Here is a 16955-nt window from a genome sequence, read left to right as displayed (position 1 = left end):
TGTAGGGATGAAGTCCACAGATGATCATAGTGGATATTTTCCCGGGGTCTTCGCACCTCACAGCGGCTTTTTCCCTGCCCGCAGGCCCTGTATAAACGCTTACAGCAGGGGGTCGACATCTGAGCAGGCAGAAAAGAACAGGGAAACTCAAGCAGACACCGAGAAAAATGTGCCCAGACCAGCAGAAGGGGGTGGGAGGTGGAATGGTGATACAAACCGAAATAGGCAAGTAGGGTTGTGTTCACATACCCGTCTGGATTTACATTTCTATTCCCTATAGGACGAGGAAAACAGAAATTGCGTCATAAGACGGACACTAACAGATCCTGATGGACTCCATGTAATGATTATAATAGGGTACGTTGGGTACCCTATTATAGGGTAAAAACCAAATTTCGATTGTGATATTATTAAAAAAAAAAAAATTATTATTATTTGGATTTATGTTTTTGTTTTTTTATAGAGGTTGCAGGGTCCACTGTATCCCCTGCAACCTCTATTTTTTGTTTTTGTAGATTGTGAGCCCCATGTAGGGATCACAATGTACATTTTTCCCTGTCAGTATGACTTTATAGAATGGGGGGAAATCCACACAAACACGGGGAGAACATACCGGGGAGATGTTGTTCCTGGCGGGATTCAAACCCGGGACTCCAGCGCTGCAAGGCTGCAGTGCTAACCACTGAGCCACCGTGTTGCCCCAATTTTCATGTTTTTTTTTTTGTTTTTTTTTTTGGGGGGGCTGTTACCGAACCAGTAAGCACACATAACCGCTGCTGTGTAGCCGCACATGGTACAACTCCGCCCACCCACGCTAGCCAATGAATGCACAATGTTGCGGGTAATACCTTAATATAACATCGGTCGCCTGTCCGGGGAGGTTACCTTCCTTCAGCTGCCCTTTATATACAATATATAGAGTCAATTATGCTCATACATTAGGAAACCTTTGCAGACTTTCTGGGAAAAATGTTGCAGAAAAAACTGCAGTCTTTTCTGCAGAGCTTTTTGGCTTTGGCTCGCTACGATGGGCTTTAGCCTTAAAGAGGACCTTTCTTGTCCAGAGAAATTGGCGGTATTCTGTACCCTGAAGCTGGAGATATCAGCACCATTTGTTTCGGCACCGATATCTCCCCACTGTCAGAAGGGCAGACCTTACAGCCTAGGGTCACCGCTGGGATGTGGAGAACGCCAGGAAAGGAAGTGAAAACTGTTAGGGACCGTTCACATTACGGAAAATGAACATGATTGGCGTTCCGTCGCGGCTGGGCACGATGAACGAGGAATCTCGTGGACTCGGCCCGAGCAAGATCAAACAGGATGATCATTTTTTCTGCGTCTTGCTGAGATTTCTGCCTCCCATTGAAAACAATGGAAGACAGAGTCTGAGCAGAACCTGCTGCTGTTTCAGGACTAAATCTAAATTGGGCAGCACGGTGGCTCAGTGGTTAGCATTGTAGCGCTGGAGTCCTAGGTTCAAATCCTGCCAAGGACAACATCTGCAAGGAGTTTGTATGTTCTCCCCGCGTTTGAGTGGGTTTCCTCCGGGTGCTCCGGTCTCCTCCCACACACCAAAGACATACTGATAGGGAATGTAGATTGTGAGCCCTATATGGGACAGTGACTGACAATATCTGTAAAGCGCTGCGGAATATGATGGCGCTATATAAGTAAGCATAATAAATAAATAAATCTGCCCCCAAATCAGTGTCAAACTCCTAAGTGTGAACAACTTGTGACAGGCAACGCAGCCTATGGGCGGTCATACCCCAGAGGCCCTCAGTGGGGCAGATTTGTTAAAACTGTCTATGATGCCCATAGCAACCAATCACAGCTCAGCTTTCATATTATTAGAGCAGGCTACAAAATGAAAGCCGAGATCTGATTGGTTGCCGTGGACAACACAGACAGGATTTGTTTTGATAAATGAGGCCTAATAATGTCTTTACCCCTAGTAGTGAGAATACAATGACAATAAAACACTTACAGGGGTAGAAGACGTAAAACACAAGAGGAAACAGAGACTTGTGGCCATTGATAACATTAGGCTGGGACTACTCAGCAATGGAGGCCATTGTGGGCGCTAAGATCGTCCCGTCACCATGTAACATCCGAAGTGACGTAAGAGAAAAATAAAGTCAACCCCCGACCCATTATTTTGAGACCCAGCGCATCTCAGGGTCATGTGACCCCATTCACTTACATTATTTCATATGTTGCAGGGTTACGGCCAGAATCACTGAGTAGCCCCAGACAAAACAAACTCCTGTATGAAGACAGGACCACCATTGCAGAACAAGTGGTCCCAGCGTGACCGATGCCCCGGCTGTTCTCACTGAACCTGCCATGACGCTTCCTCGTTTCGTATCTACTCACAACATCGTGATAACGGGAAGTGGTTGTGGCGGGGTCAGTAAGGAGGACCAGAGCACTTGCCATGTATGGGACCACCCACTGTGCACTTGCAAGCTCATTTGCATACCGGAATAATGTTTGTTCTATGTAGGTCTAATCCCGGCGCTGTCATTGCTTTATTAGGCATAAGATTCCCTTTAGGAGCCTATTCACATGACCGTCATCCTCAGCCATGGGTTGTCCATGATCCATGAAATAATAGGACATGCGATACTTCATCTTGTTTCTGTGTCATTGCATCGCCGAAGCCCCGGGGTGTGACGTAATTTGGAATCCATCCAATATACCGATTGGTCTGACTTCAAGACCACCTCTACAACAGATTGGATTTTCGGGTCCATTTTCACAGACCTAATTTACCCATTGAGATAAAGGATCCATGAAAAAGGAGGATCCCACATGAAACCATTAAACACAAGGCCAAGAACCGGCTCCTTCATGTGAGTATCATGTGAGTCATCTCCCATTCATTTCAATGGAAGGCAGTAGCCGATTTTTATTCTAGTAGGGTCCATTCGCACTGAGTTTTTGGTGAGGATTTTGGTGCTGAAAATCCACATGGGAAAAAAAGGCTCCCAATGACTTCAATGGGTTCCACGTGAATTTTCAGCGCCAAAATCCTCACCAAAAACTCATAGAAAAATAAGTGTCCTGCTTGTCCTACCTGAGAAATCCCATTAAACTGAATTGGGAAGGAAATACCACTATCACCACCGGCACAAAATTTGTCAAAATCTGCTCATGGAATTTGGCACTGACCAATAGGCAAGATATAGTGGCACTCTTCTCCAAATTCCGCTTCAAATTTAGCATGAAAGTTTCTGTCTGTTTTTTGACAAGTAGAAAAAAAAAAAAAAAAAAACTGCTTCAAATTCCATAAAAAAATCAGAGTCAAAAATTCCCATGTATGAACTTACCCTTACATTTCAAAATCTTACAAAAACTCTATTGTCTTTTATGAGTGACCATAAGGGGCAAATTGGAAAATCCAGGTGAAACCAGGGATGGGGTAAAATAAAAAAGAAGCAATGTTCACCTAGCCTGATCCCGTTTCGACATTGGGTTCCCCATTCCCTCCAGCACTTGCCAGGCTGAAAGTTTAGTGGATCAGGTGACCAATGCGGCCATTCATTGGCCTCAGCAGTCACATATTTCATACCAGGGATGTATTAGCCGTGGCACATCAATGATTGGCCCAGAAGTGAAGTGGCTGGGGTGACCAAACAGTCCCGGGCTGAGGACTCAAGGCCGGAACAGAGAATTAGGGCAGGTGAATATCAGTTCTTACTTATTTTACGGACACCACCCCTGCTGCCCACCAGGGTTTTTCCAGTTTGCCTAAAAAAAAAAAACGCTTAAAGGGATCCCATCATTAAAACATAATTTTTTTGTCCCTAACATCTAGGAATAGCCTTAAGAAAGGTTATTCTTCTCCTACTTTTAGATATCTTCTCCACGCCGCCGTTCGGTATAAATCCCAGTTTTCGTTGGTATGCAAATGAGTTCTCTCACAGCATTAGGGGCGTCCCCAATGCTGCGAGAGAACTCTCCAGCGCCGCCTCCATCTTCTTCAGGAACGGTCTCTTCACGCATCTTCTTCCGGCGCTGGGGGTCAAATGTCTAGGCCTCAGGTCGCTTCTGCCCGAGGCCACAAGAAAAATGTCCGCTTACACAGTAAGTAAGCAGCCATTTTCTTGTGGCCTGTGGGCATGCGCAGTCGGCTCTGCCCGAGGCCTAGAAGTTTGACCCCCAGCACCGGAAGAAGACGCGTGAAGAGGCCGTTCCAGAAGAAGATGGAGGCAGCGCTGGAGAGTTCTCTCACAGCATTGGGGATGCCCCCAGTGCTGTTTGAAAGCTGGGGCCCGCCCCCAGTGCTGCGAGAGAACTCATTTGCATACAGACGAAAACCGGGATTTATACCGAACAGTGGCGCAGAGAAGACATCTAAAGGTAGGAGAAGAATAGCCTTTCTTGTTAGTCACAAACAATTGAGTTTTAAAGATAGGATCCATTTAAGGCTAAGGGACGATCCGCAGCGGTAAAGCGCTGCAAGAAAAACCGCGGCAGGAACGTATCACAGTTCTTCCCGCAGCGCTTTGAACAGAAAGTTCAGAGTTTTCCTCCGCGGCCTTTCTGTTACCATTATATCTACAGTTTCCATAGCTATAATTGACATTCTGCAATTTCCAAAACTGCGCCGGTTTTAGAAGTCGCAGCGTGTCCGCACTGCGGTTTTAAACGCAAAATGAACTTAGGATTCACATGAATCCCATTCACTTTACAGATACTGTAAAACACTGCGATTTTTCCCCTTAAACATGCATCAATTTTTTTTTTTGCTTTTTTCCCACATGCTGCTTCACATATCAGTGACAAACCAGAGCCATCGGTCGTTCTATATAGCAGTTTTATTTTCTTTATTACACAGTATTAGTACTAGTATTATCCGTGGCTGAAGGTTGGCTAAGCCCGTGGCTTACACCGTTTCCGTAACGTTTCTCCACTGTACATTCACATCCATTCAGTTGCTGGAAGCACTAGGCCTAGACTAATAGCAGCAGATTCCTATCAAACACTCTGGATTTACATTGTTCCTGTATCCCAAGAATACACCAAATATATACACATTATCGTACAACAGTGTAAATGCGGACACTCCGAGCAACAGAATAGGGACTGTACAGAAAAATAGGTTTAACCAATGAAAAACCAGGTCAGCTCTACCCATATAAATATCACAAATAAATACAGAACCTTTCCGGGGGATGGGGGGGAGGGGGTCACATGATATAGCGGTTCTGTCTCTATGCTAAGTGCTTTAGGATATCGACTCTCTCACGGCAGTCAAGTTTGGAAAGCAGAAATATAATCCAGTATGAAGTATCCCTCGCTGCGGTTATCCCTGATCCAAAATATGGCGGGTTACACGAAGGAATTCGCTCTGCGCGGTCATGTTGTTATATACTCCTTGAAAGTGACCGTAAGACAGTTGGCAGTGACATCTGTGATAACAATATTCCCAAAAAACGGCCTGAACATAGTCTGTGGCTCCTCCTTTGCACAGTCCGTGTCCTTGGGTTGTAACTCCTGGGGTGTCACTTGCACCCCTTCCTTGGCTACGTCCTGGTCACTATCACACCTGGACTTTACACAACGCAAGTCTATAGGTTCATCCAAGTCGGAGTCCAGGAGGATGATGTCTGGCTCTTGTGGAGATACAGGAGAGTTCTGCTGGTTCTCCGGTCTATCGGAAGTGCCGACGCTCCGAGAAGTGACCATTTGTTTGCCAGACCGGTTGGGCTCAGACAGCTGGGACAAGCAGCGCTTTCGAGGATTTGTGTACACTATATCTTTTGAGGGCTCACTGACCGCAAATTTGCACCCATTGGTGCCAGTGACCTCTTTTTTGGTGGTGAGCTGCAGCGGTTTATCACTGGCAGGGTCCACGTTGGAGTAGGTTCTCTGGAGGCCGGCAAGAGGTGCCGCAGCTTTGTTCCCAAAATCATTGGCCGCGCTTATCCTTATTTTAGACTCCACTCTTTTCTTCCAGTGTTCCTGTTTTCCCTCTAAGACCTTAGTCCTTTCCCCGTTACAAGATTCCAGGGTTTCCACCCCGTTTCCGGGAGTGCCCGCCCCACAATCTTCCTCCGATGATTTAATTTTGACGGATTGCAATCCGTTCTCCATGTATTTACTCATCACTATGACAATCCTTCCGTTTTTATTTTTATTCTTCACAATTTTCATTTTACCCCCAATTCCATTGACCGGCACCTCCTTGGCCGGACTGGTGGAGGTGCCGACGGATGAACTGGTCTTATCCACCCCGTTTAAGGCGGTTCCTGAACCATTCTTTACGTGAACGCCAAAATCCACGTACTGACTGTGATGCCACGATGAGTCCTTGTTACGGTCCGCGCCCAGCTGCTGATCTTTCCCTGAGGGTTGTTGATCATACATTTTGGGATCCGGCTGGTAATGATGGTGCCTCTTACTGTTCAGCTGGTAGTAATATTTCCTCTGGCCGCTCGGGTGATGCTTCTCGGCGTGATCGTGGTGATCATTGGGCTGATACTGGTGATGCTTTTTGCTGTTCAGCTGATATTGATGAGGTTGGCTCTTTTTGACGGATGTTAGATCCAGTTTGGGGCGGTGGTCCACGGAGGAGTCCTGAAGGCCACTCAGAATATTAGACCTTCGTGCAAAAGAGGGTATCTAGAATAGAAGAGAAGAGCCCTGTTAATCCAAGCTTATCCCTGAAAGGGTGTCCACACGTCAGAATTTGACGCTCATATGGAAGTGGATTTTGACGCTGAATTTGTAGAAAAGTGCGGCTATATTTTGCTTTTATTGGGCAGGGCCAAATTCGAAATTCCGCGTCTAGTTCTGATCCGATGTAAAAGGTGCATTTTTACGCCTCCCATTCATGTCCCTGTGAGATCTCAAACAGAATCCTCCTTAAAGGCATTGTCCCGTCACAAGGATCCTATCTATACTGCTTGATAATGTGAATGTAAGACTTTTCCTAAATACACTGCTTCGGCAAAACTGCTTTGTTTGTCCACTATCTTACTTTATTCATTTTTTTTGGGACACATCCCTTGACTTATCTGGTCATAAGTCAAGTGATGTATCTGCTGCTCTGAGGGGAGAGGGAGGAGGGGCTATGTGCACGGGAACGAGCCTGGGGGGGGGGGGGGTAGTTTACCCTTTGGGGGGGGAAGGGGCCGCCAATACAAACCCGGCATCCGCTGTAATAGAGAGGCGGATGCCGGGGAGGGTTAGATGCCAGCAACATCGCTATGCTCCTGCCCTGCATGAAGCCAGCAGCGGCGGGAGCGGTGCTGCTATTCCGGGGGGGGGGGGGGGGGCGGAGGAGCGGAATAACAGCATCGCCTCTGCTGCTGCTGGCTTCATGCAGGGCAGGAGCATAGCGATGTTGCAGGCATCTGTGCTGGCGTCTAACCCTCCCCGGCATCCGCCTCTCTATTACAGCAGATGCCGGGTCTGTATTCACATATGCAAAGCCAAGCGGCGAGATGCCCTGCATGCACGCTCATAGATGGTGAGACCAGTCTAGCTTTCACAATGCGAATACAGACCCCGGCATCCGCTGTAATAGAGAGGCGGATGTCGGGTCTGTATTCGCATTATGAAGGCTAGACTGGTCTATGAGCGCGCACGCAGGGCCAGCGGCATCTCGCCGCTTGACTTTGCATATGTGACCCCGCCCACCAATGACGCAACAAAGCTGGAAGACAGAAGATTTTATAGCATCGAAGACTGGTGAGTATGCGACGTGGGACAACCCTTTTAAGACCAAGCACAACGCTCGCTGAAAAAGTGCACCACTACTACTGCACAGTAGAGCCTTAAAGGGGTATTCCTATTTTGGCAGTTATGGCTATAGGCTCAGTATAAGGCCTGATAGATGCGGGCCGCACCCCCTGGCTCTTTTTGGAACTATACAAGTGATTGGAGATAATCAGGCATATGTGACCCACTGTTATTCAATTGGCCCCACTGTCAAGATAAGGCTAAGTTCACACGGGGGGGTGGTGGGATGGATTTTGGCACCGAGAGGGATGCAGGGAGCTGCGTCACTCTTGGGTCAAAACCCGCCTGCCACGACTGTCGTGGTCACAGCTTCCCCCTCCGGAGTCAGCTCAAACGAATGGGCCGACCCCGGAGGTTGCTGCCGCCAGGCGCACACACCGCAGAATCCGCCTGAAGAAAGGGCAGCCCGCTTGTTGCCCCTCACGGAAAAAAGTAGCCTGGCGGTCTCCATAGACCACCATTGTGAAGGGGCGGATTAGGACGTGGATTACGCGCCATAATCCGCCCCCTCTGTGCCCGTGTGAACGGGCCCTAAGAGTTGTGACACATATCGTTCCTATGGATATAGCTGTAAATGCTGAGAAGAGGGTAATTGGATTTCAACATGTTCGATTTTTGATCTCAGGGAGAAGAATCTTCCCCCCTTTCAGAACGCATGCAGCCAGGCCAAGTGTGCATGTGTATGGGGCAGTAAATAACCAGTGTATGGGAAGCTTCTATAGAAAATGGTATTTCTAATATACAGCTATGAACTTACTGATAAGATGTGGTGCTTCGGTTTGGGGCCACGTTTTCTGTAACCCAGAATTTGCTCCTGCCTTTCCCTGGAATATAAGAAGCGCAGACGTTATTGTAATGTGCAAGGTGTTCGATAGAAAGATACTCTGCAGATACAAAGCCTGATGTAACGTCATAGGAGACATGATGCAATATGGCAGAAAGACACATGATGCAACATTGGATCATCCGCACCGGTGATAAACAGAGGATTGGAGGGTGCGTCAGACAGCCGGCATTCGCACACAACTCAATGGGGGTGGGGAGCTTCGTGCCACGTGAGACTATGACGGCGTGTTATCACGTGACCGCCTCTGGATGGGGTCATCTGCGCGCTTTAGCTTTATTTTACATTTTTATACCATCAAATGTGGGTTTTTTGGACTTAAAGGGAACCTGGGGGTTATTTTGGGACCCCCGCTGCAGAAACCGCCAAAAATTGGTGGAGATAAAGGTCCTGCACAAAGGACTTTTCTCTCCGTGGCTTTTAGTATGAGAACAGTGGACACCCGGCAGACCCCATTACAGTCATTGGGATCCACGTGTAACCACTCTTTTAACAGCCCAGCACAGAGGTGACCCTAGCCGAACTTTTTTGGCGGACGGCACCTCTGTGCTCACACTGTATCCTCCAGCAGCCGGGCCCCTTCTATCAGAAATCCTGCACCACCACTTCTGCCCGAAGTTCTCAAGGCTTCTTGTATGTTTGTGAGCATGCGCCGCCCTCGCAACGCACAGCGCTCGACTCGAGACAGGATGGGGCCTGCTTGTCAATCACAACTGGAGCGCCCAGGACCGTGACTAGGAGCACAGAGGCCCCGCCCACCAGGCTACCTGAGGCCAATGTGCATAAGCCAAGATGACTTTTTAATAAGGTAATAACTTTGGCTTTTGGATTTCTGCAGTGGGACAGGATTCGGATATACTACCCTGGATACCATAGTTCCTGGTGCTGGATGGGGGCCCTAAAAATGTTCCCTTTAAGTAACCCTGCTAATATAACATCTGTACACAGTATACTAAAATGGCAGATAAAAACACGTTAACAAAATTTGCCGTAGGGCAACTTAAAGGGGTTGTCTAGGGTAAGCCAGTTTTTGATAGGATGCCAGGCAAGGTGAAAAATAAACATCTGAGACTCCTGTCCCTGGGGCTCCGCTGTCTAATACCGCGGTACTGTTGCCCCAGGGTCTTGTTTTGGGGGAAGTTCATGTCAGACGCGACCGCTAAGACCGATCAGCAGTCTAAGTAGAAGAATTGGGTCCCGCGTCTATTCCGTAGGCCTCCGATTGGTCTCAGCGGTCACATGTGGCGGGCGCAGTAGGAGACAGCGGAACATCAAGGATAGGCGAGTATGGGTTGTTTATTTTACACCTTCCCAGCCTCAAACCTTGGACAATCCCTTTAAAGATAAGCGCACACAGAATATATTGTGCGTGGATTTTCTTGGGCCAGATCCGCAGTGTAATACAGTACAAGCGAAGTCTATGGAGGGACTGGCATAATTTCACTTTAGGCGCACGGGACCTCACAAGGTCAGGGCATCTTGCACCAGTTGGAAATGGATTAAGACGAGTCTTACTTTCCCCCCCAAAGCAATTTTTAAAGTTACATGTTTCGGGTATTTTCCACGTTTCGTACATGGGGCGTTTCCGCCGTTATTGTCCCAGAGCCTTATAAAGTCTATAAAAGTACAGAATATTTTAGGGATTCCTCACCTGTTCTGAAAGGCAACCAAGAGTCGGGGGTCCAAAATATTTTCTTCCGGTTCCCATGTGTTATACCTGGAAAGCAAAACGTACCCGGTTATTATCGAGAGTCATTGTCACCACGTTCAAGATGTCTGAGAAATGGAACAGTCCAGAGGTGCCCGTACCCCTTCAATAGAGGTCGGCCAAATACTTGATCATCTCCCAACCCTTCCTCAGACATGCACACTGGGTATAGCTTAGCATGCGTGCGTTGCGAATGGGCAGAGGGTGACTCCCCCGGGGAGTGACTACGTTTCGATTATTGAAATTAAACCCTCCCACTTCTTCTCATCAGCCGTCAGGGGAGTATCCAGAGGCTTCGATACGCAACAGGAAGATCCTGCCGATTCGGCCAAGACACTAACGTGTATTGGGGTGTTAGAGGGGTATCAGCCCCCCAGTATCTGATCAGGGGGGGTCTGATACCCGGCACCCGCAACGATCTACTGATCAAACTGCCTCTGGGGGCTAGTAGCTATAGCCGCTCTGGTCCTGGTGCAGACCCCAGAGCCCCCGGTATACAGAGGACGGGGCCACAGTTCTAGTGCCGTGACCGGAATAGGACCCGAGCCGTTTCCACATCAGCTGATCAGCGTGGGGTTTGGGTGCGAGACCTCCACCGATCAGAAAGTGATCACCTATGGACAGATCAAAAATAACACCTGGGGGCCAGAAAACCCCTTTAAAGAAGGTCTCCAGTCCAAGGACATCGACACGAGCAGCCTGGACAATAACAATAATCTGCAGAACTTCTCAGTATACAATCATTCAGATTTTCACAAAACCACAAGAATTCCTTGGATATGAAGGAGGAGGGGCAATGCAAATAGTCCCATTCACAAAACTATATCCCCCCCCCCACCCCTCTGATGACAGACGTAAAGCATGCACAGGTGTATCCTCAGACATCGCCCTTCACAGTCAGTAGGTGGCGCCTCTCCTCCTCCTCCCCTCTCCATAGACTTCTATTGTACAGTTATGATCTCCAGCAGACACTTCTCTTCTATAAAGTTTATTATTTCGCCTTCACAGAGGATTCAGGAAGAATCCAACAATCCGCCCTTGTCCTTTAAGATCTGCAACCTGTGGCTTCCAGACTACAACTCCCAGCATGCCCTGAGTATTAGGAGATGTAGTTTGCACCAGCTGGCGATCACGGCCATATATGTGCAGACAGGCGGGTGTTGTCAGATCATATATATATATATATATATATATATATATATATATATATATATATATATATATATATATATATATATAGCTATATCACATATAGACGCTCTATCCCACAATCCGGACCCAATCGTCGCCTCATCTGGATTCTCTGCACCAAATTTCACACCTAAAATGTCTAAATCCAGCGTGGAAGACGCTCCAGTGACGTGGAGGAGCAGGCAGGGAAGAAATTCCATCCTTGGCAAAAAAAAAAAAAAAAACGCCTTCCCCTCCCCCCCCACCAGTCTGCACAGGACTCTTTCCTTGCCACATGACAATGCCAGGGCTGCATTATAACAGCTGGCACAGAAAACGCAGCAGCAAAACAAACTCCCAAGCCGGACGGCTCCGGGTGGGGGATGGGGGGACGAGCACTTACTTGGAAGACCAGCCTCGCCATTTCACCAAATATTCCACTCGGCCCTGCAACGAGAGAACGCACAGTGTGACCGATGCCCTAGGCGGGTGTCGCGCGCTGCGGTGTTAGTGGCCAGTTCCTACCTTGCGGATTCGCCTCTTCTCGATGCTTTCTACCGCAAACACATGCTCTCCAGCCGCAGGCAGCTCCATCCTCACCGTCTGCAGAAACCGCACGTCAGCCCTGTGCAGATTAGAGGCGTGCTGCGGTTCTTCTCATGATGGAGCCCGGAGCTGTAATCCGGCCGCAGAAGAATGACAGCGCGCGGCTCATCCCTGCGATCGCTCCGTCTGGCCGGGGAGCTGCTGGAGAGCGGCTTTACTGACATCACGTGGGCGGGGCCTCCAGCTGTCACCGAGCGGCTCCCGATTGGTCGGGAGACGTGCTCGGCCCCGCCCACCTCAGCAAGGAGCGAGAAGATGGGGGAGGGGAGGAAGCGCTGAAGCTTTCCGCCATGCACAGACAAAACTGCAAATCTGCGGCCAGGTGTGTGCGGGGCTCTACCTACCTGCCAAGATCTGCTGCATCACCGGGTCTGGGGGGGAAATCTAATGTCCCTCTAAATGCTTCTAATATGGGCGAGATAGGGGATGTGGGTCATGAATTAGGGGGAGAAAAGAACCAAAATGTGCGATCACAATAGCAGAGAGATCGCTACCGAAATATCTATCGATCGATAATGACATAGAAGGAGGTGGAAAAAGAGAGAGATGGATAAATGTACGAAACAAATCGCAGGAAGATCGTTGTACACTGATCAGATATATATATATATATATATATATATATATATATATATATATATATATATATATATATATATATATATATATATACGATGAGAGAGATATAGATACATTGATAGATTACGTGCAAGTCAACACCCTGCCGAGGCAATGAGGATCGATAGATAGATAGATAGATAGATAGATAGATAGATAGATAGATAGATAGGAGATAGATAGATAGATAGATAGATAGATAGATAGATAGATAGATAGGAGAGAGATAGATAGATAGATAGATAGATAGATCACCAGATAATACATAGACTATAGATGGATAATTAGAGGGATGGATAATACATAAAATATAGATAATTAGTTGGGCAGATAATAGAAGATGGATAATTAGCTGGTTAGATCATATCAAAAGCCTTCTGATGCAAATATGGAGAGACATAGAGTGTATAGAAGATACATGAATAATTAAATAAATAAAAAGATAATTAGATTGATAGAAACATAGATGCCTGAATTCTCAGGCAATAATGGAGGGATAGATAGATAGATAGATAGATAGATAGATAGATAGATAGATGATAGATAACTGGATAGATAGATAGATAGATAGATAGATAGGAGATAGATAGATAGATAGATAGATAGTAGATACAAAGATAGATAGATAGATAGATAGATAGATAGATAGATAGGACATAGATATAATACATAAAGTATAGATAATTAGATGGTTAGTTGGACAGATAATACCAATACGTTTCAGATTCAAACGTAGATAGATAGATAGATAGATAGATAGGAGATAGATAGATAGATAGATAGATAGATAGGAGATAGATAGATAGATAGATAGATAGGAGATAGATAGATAGATAGATAGATAGATAGATAGGAGATAGACAGATAGATAGATAGGAGATAGATAGATAGATAGATAGATAGATAGATAGATAGATAGATAGGAGATAGATAGATAGATAGGAGATAGATAGATAGATAGATAGATAGATAGGAGATAGATAGATAGATAGATAGATAGGAGATAGATAATTAGATGTATAGAAAATACATAGAATAGACGAAAAATAAATAAAAAGATTATTAGATAGATAGAAACATAGATGCCTGAATTCTAAGGCAATAGATAGGTGATAGATAACTGGATATAGGATAGATCGATAGATAGATAGATAGGAGATAGATAGATAGATAGATAGATAGATAGATAGATAGATAGATAGATAGATAGATAATACATGGGATATAGATAAATAGTTGGGCAGATAATAGAAGATGGATAATTAGTTGGTTAAATAATATCAAAAGCTTACTGATGCAAATATGGAGAGATGGCACATGGAAAATAAATAAATGAAAAATTAATTAGGTAGAAACATAGAAGCCTGAATTCTGAGGCAATAATGGAGGGATAGATGATAGATAACAGGATGGATGGATAGATAGATAGATAGATAGATAGATAGATAGATAGATAGATAGATAGATAGATAGATAGGAGATAGATAGATGATAGATAGATAGGAGATAGATAGACAGGAGCCCACACCCTTGTGATGTTGGGCAGATATCTGGCTGTATAGATAGCTCACACCCTATATATTCCCTATATATTTTATACCATCCAGCTAAACTCTAATAGATTCCAATAAATATCTTTTCCCTACAGATCTTTCTATGCGTTCCCCTAGCCCTGCTATAAACTCCAGTGCAGGATACAGCTCCTGTCTATATACCCAGCGGTATATCTGCCGGTGAGGTTACCAGCCAGATCTAGATATAATATAATCCACAGCGCACATCTGCAGACGCTTTGCAGGACTCTCCGTGTGTCTGGCTGCGGATTGTTCTGCAGTTTGCTTTCTATGGATCATTCTGTGTGAGCTGCAGAGAGATGATTAATATATAATAAATGATCCCAGTAATTGATCTCCTCCTGACTACACAGGGAGAAGCTGCATCTGGGGAAGCGATGGGTTAACGTGTGACTCCCCCAGTGTGTACTGTCTCCTGTTCCGTATGTGCTAAGTCAGAAAGCCACAGGGGCAAATCGATTTGAGTTGCCCCCCTATAAGGCAGCAGATGATCCCTACCCTGCTGCTCTGTATTCAGGATGACTTCTCTCTCGCCACTTTATTGCAGTTTTTAGCGTTACTGTATATTTGATAGCAATGCGGTTATGACTATATATAGGGGCTATATAGTGCCACCTATGGAAACTGAAAGGGACATCGTATGTAAATCCATAAAGTCTGCAGACCTTACATGTGTATCATATGCTCTGTACATATATGTAAGTGTGTACTGTAGCTTATATGTGTATCCGAATGATAGAATTGTATATAAGTGACATACGTATGATATGTATGTTCTATGTGAAATAAATACAATGTATCAAACCGAATTGTCACCCCTCCCCCTTTATCCCTAATAAAGAAGTATATACCAGAGAATGTGCGAAACATTATATAAGCCAGATATACAGCCCTATATATAGTGTCTGCCAGGAGAGCATTGATATATAGAGTCTACCAGAGATTCCCTAGATACAGTGTCTATCCAGAAAACATTGATATATAGTCTTTCAAAGTCCCCTATATACATTGCCTTCCAGGAGAGAATACAAATATATATACAGTCCCTTATATATAGTGCCTGCAAGTAGAGCATTGATATATAGAGTCTACCAGAGTTCCCCTATATATAGTATCTGCCAGAAGACCATTGATATATATACTCTAGTGTGCCAGAGTAGCCGTATATACAAAGTCTACCAGGAGAGCATTGGTATATAGAGTCTGCCCATAAGTGACTCATACATGTTTCCTGTGTGAGTGTTCACTCATATGTATCTAGGAATAGTCATAGAAGATACTCACCTCCCCTCATATGTATATATCTAGATAGATTGTCATAGAAGGTACTTAGATCTATCTATCTATCTATCTATCTATCTATCTATCTATCTATCTATCTATCTATCATCTATCTATCTATCTATCTATCTATCTATCTATCTATCTATCCATCCATCCATCTATCTAATCTATCTATCTATCTCCTATCTATCTAATCTATCTATCTATCTATCTATCTATCTATCTATCTATCTATCTATCTATCTATCTCATATATATATATATATATATATATATATATATATATATATATCTCCTATCTATCTCCTATCTATCTATCTATCTATCTATCTATCTATCTATCTCCTATCTATCTAATCTATCTATCTATCTATCTATCTATCTATCTATCTATCTATCTATCTATCTCCTATCTATCTATCTATCTATCTATCATCTATCTATCTATCTCATATATATATATATATATATATATATCTCCTATCTATCTATCTATCTATCATCTATCTATCTATCTATCTATCTATCTATCTATCATCTATCTATCTATCTATCTATCTCATATCTATCTATCTATCTATCTATCTATCTCCTATCTATCTATCTATCTATCTATCTATCTATCTATCTTCTTTCTATCTATCTATCTATCTATCTATCTATCTCCTATCTATCTATCTATCTATCTATCTATCTATCTATCTATCTATCTATCTCCTATCTATCTATCTATCTATCTATCTATCTATCATCTATCTATCTACTATCTATCTATCTATCTATCTATCTAGTCATAGAAGTTTCTCACTTCCCTTCATATGTATGTGTCTAAATAGATTATCATAGAAGGTTCTCACTTCCATAGATAGATAGATAGATAGATAGATAGATAGATAGATAGATAGCCATATAAGGTACTCACTCCCCCTCATATCTTTACATATAGATAGTTATAGAATATACTTACTTCTCTCCTTGTAACTAGGTAGCCGTATATGCTACTAACTTCCCCTCAAAGATAGATAGATAGATAGATAGATAGATAGATAGATAGATAGATAGTTATAGAAGGTATTCACCTCTCTCATATGTATGTGTCTAGATAGATAGCCATAGAACATACTTACTTCCATATATGTATATATTGTGAGAAAGTGACAGGCAGAGTGCTGGATTCCCACTATATCATCCCCAGGTTTCTGACCTATGTGTGGTCCAGTGCGGGTCTGGAATAGGTTTCAGCCCCAGGTGTGGGTCCTGGGCTCATTACTGGTCCATAAAAGACTGCAGATCCTGGAAGTGAGGAGGTGACTGGGTCTGTCCTGACACTGAGAGCCTTGTGATATGATATGGTGTTTTTTTTGGTTGATTTGTTTAGCTGATAGTAAGGCACATGTAC

At 44.6% G+C, this 16955-nt stretch overlaps 1 protein-coding gene across 1 annotated transcript; it reads right to left on the bottom strand.

Moving 5' to 3' along the window:
• Positions 1-4810: 4810 nt before the first annotated feature.
• Positions 4811-12191, bottom strand: CBX4 (chromobox 4). Its single transcript, XM_075279401.1, has 5 exons — positions 12000-12191; positions 11878-11921; positions 10248-10313; positions 8510-8576; positions 4811-6630 (listed from the first exon to the last, which is right to left on the bottom strand). The coding sequence occupies exons 1-5, from the start codon at positions 12066-12068 to the stop codon at positions 5365-5367; spliced, it is 1512 nt and encodes a 503-aa protein (XP_075135502.1). The 5' UTR covers positions 12069-12191; the 3' UTR covers positions 4811-5364.
• Positions 12192-16955: the final 4764 nt, after the last annotated feature.

The sequence above is a fragment of the Leptodactylus fuscus genome, chromosome 6, assembly GCF_031893055.1.
Source record: "Leptodactylus fuscus isolate aLepFus1 chromosome 6, aLepFus1.hap2, whole genome shotgun sequence".
Classification (NCBI taxonomy): Eukaryota; Metazoa; Chordata; class Amphibia; order Anura; family Leptodactylidae; genus Leptodactylus; species Leptodactylus fuscus.
The sequence above is the reverse complement of the archived record's forward strand: the minus strand, read 5'-3'. Positions and strand labels throughout refer to the sequence as shown.